This window comes from Oncorhynchus clarkii, chromosome 8 (assembly GCF_045791955.1).
Source record: "Oncorhynchus clarkii lewisi isolate Uvic-CL-2024 chromosome 8, UVic_Ocla_1.0, whole genome shotgun sequence".
NCBI lineage: Eukaryota > Metazoa > Chordata > Actinopteri > Salmoniformes > Salmonidae > Oncorhynchus > Oncorhynchus clarkii.
The window spans coordinates 12,880,927-12,890,085 of record NC_092154.1 but is presented as its reverse complement, the minus strand read 5'-3'; the positions used below and the strand labels follow the sequence as shown (position 1 = coordinate 12,890,085).

Genomic DNA, 9,159 nt, shown 5'->3' with positions numbered 1-9,159 from the left:
GAGTCTCACGTCAGGATGCAGTTCAGAAAGAGAATTGAATTGAATGAGTCTCACGTCAGGATGCAGTTCAGAAAGAGAATTGATTTGAATGAGTCTCACGTCAGGATGCAGTTCAGAAAGGGAATTGAATGTGTCTCACGTCAGGATGCAGTTCAGAAAGGGAATTGAATGAGTCTCACGTCAGGATGCAGTTCAGAAAGGGAATTGAATGAGTCTCACGTCAGGATGCAGTTCAGAAAGAGAATTGAATTGAATGAGTCTCACGTCAGGATGCAGTTCAGAAAGAGAATTGAATTGAATTGAATGAGTCTCACGTCAGGACGTAGTTGACGCTGACGATGCAGTGGGGTCTGGAGGAGCGGCTGTTGTGGACGATAGTGGCGTAGCTCTGCACCCACACCCAGCCCCCCTGTTTGGCTAGGAAACGGTAATACTTAGTGGTCACCTGGCCCTTCACCAGCACTGTGAGGATCAAAGGAGAGGAGAGGAGATGAGAAGAGAAGATAGGAGATGAGAAGAGAAGAGAGGAGAGGAGAGGAGAGGAGAGGAGAGACATCTTAGTTTAGATTGTTTTGACCTATAATGGGTCATTCTAAAGTAGCACACACAATAACAATGTAGGACGAGTGCGGTAGAGGTGTTCCATTGATTAATGTTGGGCGGTGGGTTATAAGGACCACATGCTGTGTGCCAACGAGCGGTGGATGTTTCAGCCAATTCAACATGAAGAACCATCTGTACATTTACAGGAGACATTGGCTATTGGTTGGTTGGTTGGTTACCAACGATCGTTCTGGTGTGTGTGTAGAGGTCAATGTCTAGAGCCAAGACATTCTGTGTTTTATCACATTTACTATCTTGTGTATTTTGTAGTTTTATCCTTTGTTCACTCATTGAAGTCTGTGTGATAAAATGTATGTATTTCAGAAATGTGTTTGACTACTAAAGTACAGTGAAGTAGCCTAGAGTACAGTAAAGTAGCCTAAAGTACAGTAAAGTAGCCTAGAGTACAGTAAAGTAACCTAAAGTACAGTAAAGTAGCCTAGAGTACAGCAAAGTAACCTAAAGTACAGTAAAGTAGCCTAGAGTACAGCAAAGTAACCTAAAGTACAGTAAAGTAAAAGGTAGAGTGTAAGGAGGCAGGGCCAAACCTACTGTAAATAACTTACACAAGTGGTGGGCACATCGTAGGTGGAAGGTGTCACAGCTATGGACGTGGTGGTACAGGGTCTTCTCAATGAGGTCCTGTGGCTCGTAGCCCGTCAGCTCTGCCACCCTAGGGAGGGAGGGAGGGAGGGAGGGAGGGAGGGAGGGAGGGAGGGAGGGAGGGAGGGAGGGAGGGAGGGAGGGATGGCAGGTCAGTGCAATAACATTGAGGACTGTCATGTATTAAACTGTGACTCATTAACCCAAAAAATGTCTCCCTCTCTTTAGTCATGGCAGAAGTCAGTGCAATAACATTGCTTTATTTTTCCTGAGACTGTCATGTATTAATGTCCTCACTGTTCTCCCTCCACACATCAATATATACACTGTTCTCCCTCCACACATCAATATATACACTGTTCTCCCTCCATGTATCAATATATACACTGTTCTCCCTCCACACATCAATATATACACTGTTCTCCCTCCATGTATCAATATATACACTGTTCTCCCTCCATGTATAAATATATACACTGTTCTCCCTCCACGTATGAATATATACACTGTTCTCCCTCCACACATCAATATATACACTGTTCTCCCTCCACACATCAATATATACACTGTTCTCCCTCCATGTATCAATATATACACTGTTCTCCCTCCATGTATCAATATATACACTGTTCTCCCTCCACACATCAATATATACACTGTTCTCCCTCCATGTATCAATATATACACTGTTCTCTCTCCATGTATCAATATATACACTGTTCTCCCTCCACACATCAATATATACACTGTTCTCCCTCCATGTATCAATATATACACTGTTCTCCCTCCATGTATCAATATATGCTTAGAGTTCTATTTGATCCAAACTTGTTTTCATGCTAAGGAACAGAACATTTGCTAAATTGGACCACAGTTGGTTGTGGTCCTGCACTCCATTTTAAGACAATAAAACATTTCAGTTTTTAGGTCCAATAAGACATTGTAAAACCAATCATAATGCAATATATTGTGGCATTTCATGTTAGTGAATTTGATACTGTTTTTAAACCATTAAGTTGTGGACTAAATACTAATTTAACAACTGTCAGAGAACTAGCTGAAAAAAAGAAAAAAAAACTACATTTAAAAAAACTTGAGGCCTTTTATGCAATGGCTGGCTCATCAAAACACCTGCTGTACGCCTGTGTTTTAAATTATTCTCCTCCATATCTATCATAGGCTTAATCCCATGTTTTTGTGTATGTTTTGCTGTAGGCCTACCTCGAGTCAAGGAAGATTAGTTTCATGTCGAGGCTGGCTCTGAACATGAACATGTTGCTGTGCAGCTTAATCTCCGTCACAGCGCTGGGAGGCAAAGAGTGTCCCACCGCCACAAGGCCCACGTTCTGGTAGCAGCCGTCGAAAGGCGACATGTCCAGGCTGTACTGACGGATCTTCAGATAACCGCTGCAGTGAATTACCTGGTGTGGTTGATAGGGAAATTAGACAACCCTTGCTACTCATAACATTGTTGTTGAAAAAAAGGTCCGCTGTCTTTTTAATTGCATGCGCTTATGCTTTCGCTTCGAACACACCGACAGTGTTTTGCGCGAAATAGAACAAAAGTTCAACATTCACCTTCTGCTACCATATCTGTCAAGCCGTCTACGCATACAGTTTTACGCATACGTTCGATAAATCCAACGCATGCACCATACCCAACGCACTGCAACTGCCTCTGCAACGCAATGCTGCAAGGCAAACGCCGCGTTTCGTTGGAGATGAACATAGTTCTGGTGTACCAAAATGCAATTTCACTGTCGGTGTGTTCGATGCTTTTAGTACTGAAAATATTTAAACATTTCCATAACCTATCCGTAGGCCTAGCGTTACGCGTAACAACGCAAAAATCAATTTGGCGTCAATTGTCTATTAAATCAATAGCATTTTTATGCAACATCGATATCATTTTTCAGACAACAATATATAGGCCTACTTCCATATATTAATTGTCTACCTTATATCCACCGCTGGTGAGGCCAGCGTTCCTCTTCGCCAGCACGCATTTCATCCTCAAGAAGAAAGAGCGCTCCATCTCGTATTCTGGGAGAGAAGACAGAAAATATAGTAGTCTATTTATCCAACGTACAAAAATGAATTCGATATGTGGTTTCATTCTCTCCGAATTGGGCCTACTGTATTTATTTGGCCTAGCCTACCTTGAACGAAATGCGAGTGGTACGGCTGATGTGGTGTCAGGACTGCAGTCATTTCGTCGTGGTCTGCGGGGTGGACATATTCGTAAATACTGTTTCCGGTCAGCTCTACCTGTTAAGAATTAAGAATTACGTCGGTAATTAAATGTTATTAATCACTCAAACAATTCAAACATGATTCCATAATATCTAACACGAATAACGTTTTAAACATATCACGCGCTCTTAGTGCAAATGGTATAGGCAAAAATACTAGCCTAAAACTTGAAAAAACAAAAACACTAAATAAGTTGCAGACCTGAGAGAGTCCCAAATGGACTGATGCAGTCTCGGAGATGTACATGATCTTTCCATCCGGTGCCACAACAAAGATGAAGCCATCCAGTGTCTGTAGAAAAAATGAATGAATTAATGCACAGATCAACTGCAGTATTAATTCAAAAGCACTCACCGCATGTTATTTAAAATATGAAATGTAACATAAGATCGCTAGATAGGCCTATAAAGCTTCAGAATTATAATTTTCATTTTTAGAATAATATATAATATTGTACATAATTGTCTATGATTTTATAAAATTATATTAGTAGCCTAAGCGTTCTAAATTACCTGCAGTATGTGGGGTCCCACCTATCAAATCAACTCAAATGTAACATGTCTACATCTTAAGAAGTATTTTTTCATTATCAGTAGGCCGTTTAAATAAGAATATTTTGCAGTGATTTTGCCAATAAATGAATAGGCTAAACTTTCCAAATTACCTGGAGAAGGTGGGATCCCAGCTCACGTCCTACATTGTCCAAAGATCTCGTTCGACTCGTGTGACCCCAAGCCTCACCCAAACCTGAAACAAAGCACAACGCCAACATTTACATTTGAGTCATTTAGCTCTTATCCAGAGCGATTTACAGGAGCAATTAGGGTTAAGTGCCTTGCTCAACCGCACATGTTTCACCTAGTACGCTCGGAGATTCAAACCAACGACCTTTACTGTTACTGGCCCAACACTCTTAACCACTATGGCTACCTGCCGCCAACAAAGCCTATCAGCTAGGCTACTTTTCCCTAGGTAAACCATAGTCGTGCAATAATACATGTGACAATGCATCTTTATTATGACTTTTATTGTGGCAGTGTGCTTGATATATTAATCATATGATTAATAATACATAGCTATTTGTGTAAAAGTACGATGAAGAAAATGCTGTAAAAATCGATCGAAATTGCGCAAATAGCCTAATATCAAAACTGCAAATCCATTGAACATGACAACCTCGAGGGAACCAACATAACTCGAAGCGGCTCTTCTTGGCTATAGAAATAAAATGATAATCATAGCCTACAAAATCAATCAGGGTCTGAGTAAAAACTCGAATAATCCATCACCATTTCACATTTCAATATTGTCCAAACGATTAATTTGCGTTTACACAGCTCAACAAAAAATACACAAATTATTTGGTCAACATTTGAAATAGCTTCTTGAACGGTTCATCTCCTTATTTGTTTAGTAGTCAAATGAGCCCAGCTGCTGTGGAGAAATTATTTTACATTCTGCAAGCATGCAAAGTAACCTCATCCTCTGACAACAGCATGCAGCGTTGGTTTACATTGAGCTTGGCGCAGACATGCATAGTAGCCTAATGGACGAGGAGAGTATAACCTGTTATATGTATTTCCTTTATATATTACACAATACGTATTTGATATTTTCGCAATTACAATACTTTTTGCATGAACTTCTATTTTTAGACTTTGGTAATTTATTGTTAATTTCACTTCCATACTTGAACCATCGAAAGTAGGCATGCTGCGTGGACACATATTCGAAAATGCACAATGACGGCAAACACATGCATCAATGGTAAATCGATTGTGATTAATTCCATGTTATCAACTTTTGAAACTGTTAAAGCATTTACATGTAATATTAATATTGTATGCTTATGTTTTCACATAAATCTATATAGGATTATATAAAATATTACATGGTGTTGTGTAGGCCTGTCTGGCTGTCTTTTCTGAGAGACGCGCGCCATGTTCAACTTGCTGCTGCAATCATGGCTCGAGCTGTGCTTTGCTCACACTTCAACTCACCTACCACAGAGGTCACAATGAGTGCAGCTTAAACTAATTTGTCTGATGTATTCAAGAAGCGAAGCCGGATTCAATGTGAATCGTCAGGTCTACGTGTCTTATAATATAATAGGCAAAGAATAGATGCACCCGGCGTTTGAAGTACTGTCTAACTGACGTCAAGTGCCCCAAACAAATAGCGTATAGGCGATGTGACAGAGAAACTTAACATCTCTCGTCTCTGCTCTAGGGTATTTTTCAGATGCTTACGATGTTTCAGACAAGCTATACTTGGACGGTTTTTCCGGTTACAATAGCCTAACCCATTACAAATGGTTAACACATTAGCCCAACAGTGGCTGCAAGTTGGTATACACAAATAGGCCATTGCCTTTGTTGACCATTGACTATTAGTTTGAGCCGACAACGGTTTTCTTTCCTTTATTTTGTTTTAGACTGTCTTTTTTATTTAGGCATATTGTATTTTTTTCTCTTCATAATTCGCAGTTGTAAATGAGAACTTGTTCTCAACTGGCCTACCTGGTTAAATAAAGGTGAAATAAAAAATAAAAAAATAACGGACGCCTAGTGTCAATACCAAAACATTTCAATTTCAATACAGGCCTTTTTAAAATGCGTATAGCCTATTGATGTAAATCATAGTGCGAAATACATTTTCTTGCTGCTATTTTATCTACATTTCATATAGGCTGACGTTTGCTACAAGCAATTGATAACTTCAATCATACCGCAGAAAAAATATATTTTCGTCATGGTCATCAAATATAGTAACAAATGATGATCAAATAGGCCATAGGCTAAATTTGTCCATTTCAATGGCATGTGTCTGATATAGACAATATGAACAATAATTGATTATGATGTGCACAATTAGACCTACTTGGGCACAATCAAAATAAAACCTATTAATGATTATTCTAATGAGCAAGATTCAGTGATTTATGAAACATAATGGCTGATAGGTTAATGCAAACACAAACCTTCATATTGTTTCCAATAGCCCAGAGAAAGCATTCCAAATTAGGGCGTTGGTTTTTGTATCAGTAGCCTAGGCTATATGTCATAAAATGTACTAGCATTATAAAAAGTGCTATTCACAAGTTAAAACCTCGAAAATGACATCAGTCGCTGAAGCAAGGATATGCATATTCTTGGTACCATTTGAAAGGAAACACTTTGAAGTTTGTGGAAATGTGAAATGAATGTAGGAGAATATAACACATTAGATCTGTTAAAAGATAATACAAAGAAAAAAACAACCTTTTTAAGATTTTTTTTGTTGCTGCACCATCATCTTTGAAATGTATGAGAAAGGTCATAATGTATTATTCCAGCCCAGTTGCAATTTAGATTTTGGACACTAGATGGCAGCAGGGTATGTGCAAAGTTTTAGACTGATCCAATGAACCATTGAATTTCTGTTAAAAAGGTATCAAGACTGCCCAAATGTGCATAATTTGTTTATTAATAACTTTTCATGTTCAAAACTGTGCACTCTCCTCAGACAATAGCATGGTATCATTTCACTGTAATAGCTACTGTAAATTGGACAGTGCAGTTAGATTAACAAGAATTTAGCTTTCTGCCAATATCAGATATGTCTATGTCCTGGGAAATGTTCTTGTTACCTACAACCTCATGCTAATCGCATTAGCGTGCGTTAGCGCAACCATCCCGCTTGGGACCCACCGATCCTGAATTAGTTTTAAACTGCTGGCATAGTTTTTTTTCAAGTAATCAGTCATATCTGCTACTGTTTATCATCACGTCTAAGTAGCCTACCTTGTGATTTCTTGCAACGTGTACCTGTGATTGTCTACGTGAAGTGTCCATTCAGTTTAGGTGATCTGCCATAACACTGTCATAACAGCTGTCACATCATGATATGGCTGACGCAATAGGCCTAAACTATAGGCCTGCTTATTGAAAAACTGTAATTCCTTGCATTTGTCATGGTTTTACCTAAACCCCAAAGTGAGAAACTTTATGGTAAAGATCAAACCTGCAGGGCAGGCCTAAATAGCCAATAGGTCCACATGTGTAGCCTATATGCTATTCGTTACCACACCCTATATCTTCAGCAATTTTCCGGAGTTCATATATTCCATTCTTTATCCGGAAAAAGCAAAAGCGGCTTGAGTGGATCAATTACTCCCACTCAATCACAGGGCTCTGTTTCGCGCCTGAGGTCGGCCAGCGGCACGCTGTGCGTTTTATGTAATTGGTGCGGCTTGTCCTCTGTCACGCAGCAAAGCAGCCTGTTGAAACCGGGGGAAGATTGTGGCTAATGGCCTTCCTTACCTACGATTTTCGATTCTCTGACCCCAAAAATGGCGTAAACGTGTGCGCGCCGAGACAGAGATGCACGATTATCATTCGCACGCGCCCGTACACGGCACACGCACGCAAGTATGAAATTACACACTTGCCTATTCTGTAGCGGTATTGTAGCAATAACTATAGCTCAAAAGACATGGGACAGGCTAATAAGATAACAACATCAGCAATGACTGCACCAGTCAATTAAGGCAGCAGCTACCAGGTGTCATCAAAATAGATTTATAGTATTATCATTACAGAACGTTATTATCAGATGTAACAGGCTATAACGCTATGTTAATGTGCATATGCCTATGCATAATAAACAAATTAGGGTATACAATTATAATACCGTAATCAGTATGCCAATGCAGGTGAATAAATAAAACAAAACTAAGAATCCAGACAAGAGATATGCTATAAAGATAAATACAAATACATATAGGCCTGTAGCCTAGCCTATGAATGGCAAATTGCATATAAAAGAAGTGTGAATTGTTGAATCTGAAAATATACATACCCTGAGGAAAGACAATTCTCATCTTCAGATAACTTGTTGTCAGTCGTATTATAGACGCTTTGTCCAGCTGCGACGTAATAGCCGAGGGTAAAGGCAACATTTTGGCCAGTTCATAAAATTCGCTGTTCTCCTTTTCTCGTCTAGTCCTTGCGGCAGTTTTTGATTTCTCCTTCATTGTGTGTTCTCTCTCTCTCCCTCCTTTTGTTAAATGTTAGGCTATATCATTCCTTTACTCACATATCGGTCCATCAAAAAACGATTACAGATTTCCGTTTTGTTTATTTGTCATGGTTTTGGCTTTTATTTTTCAACTAAAACATGCGACACTTCTCAGTTACAAACTGAATCCACTTCAGAAAATTCCCGAATTCCTTCACCGAAACAAGCGCCGAATGGATAATTTGATATCCCGTGTTAGTCTTGTGTAAATGGAGAATTTCTTGAACGCACACGCCATTAACTCTCACTTAGAATGGGAAGAGGCCTGTCCACCGTGTAAACTGCCAATACTGGCATTCCTCCATGCCCTGAAAAACAAAGGGCATAACACACGCCATAAAATCATTATAGGCCTACCAATATCTTGTTCATCGACAAGTAAAAATGCATTTTCATCCCAAAACGCATACCTTAAGTTTCAAACCAAAACGTTTAGGCTATCATAGTCAAATTAACATATGGATTTAATTATGCGTTATGCATGTGACAATGTGGCTTTATTATGGCTTTAATGTGGTTGTTTGCTCATACACTGTAAAAAGTAATTGACTAACTCATTACATAAATTGAGTAGTGGCTACTCAAACATCTCCAATGATCAGTAGAACTCAAATCATAAAAGTGGTACTAACTCAGAGGGCA

The 9,159-nt window shown here is 39.3% G+C and overlaps 1 protein-coding gene across 1 annotated transcript in view; it reads right to left on the bottom strand.

Annotated features, from left to right (window-relative positions):
- Positions 1-8,473, bottom strand: part of LOC139415517 (single-minded homolog 1-A-like) — a 14,177-nt gene extending 5,704 nt beyond the window's left edge. Inside the window, exons 1-8 of the mRNA XM_071163623.1 lie at positions 8,299-8,473; positions 4,124-4,206; positions 3,661-3,750; positions 3,366-3,474; positions 3,164-3,249; positions 2,428-2,627; positions 1,170-1,276; positions 315-462 (exon numbers count right to left, since the gene is read on the bottom strand). Coding sequence (XP_071019724.1) covers positions 315-462; positions 1,170-1,276; positions 2,428-2,627; positions 3,164-3,249; positions 3,366-3,474; positions 3,661-3,750; positions 4,124-4,206; positions 8,299-8,473 — 998 coding nt within the window. The remainder of the gene's footprint in view (positions 1-314; positions 463-1,169; positions 1,277-2,427; positions 2,628-3,163; positions 3,250-3,365; positions 3,475-3,660; positions 3,751-4,123; positions 4,207-8,298) is intronic.
- Between the last annotated feature and the right edge of the window lie 686 nt (positions 8,474-9,159).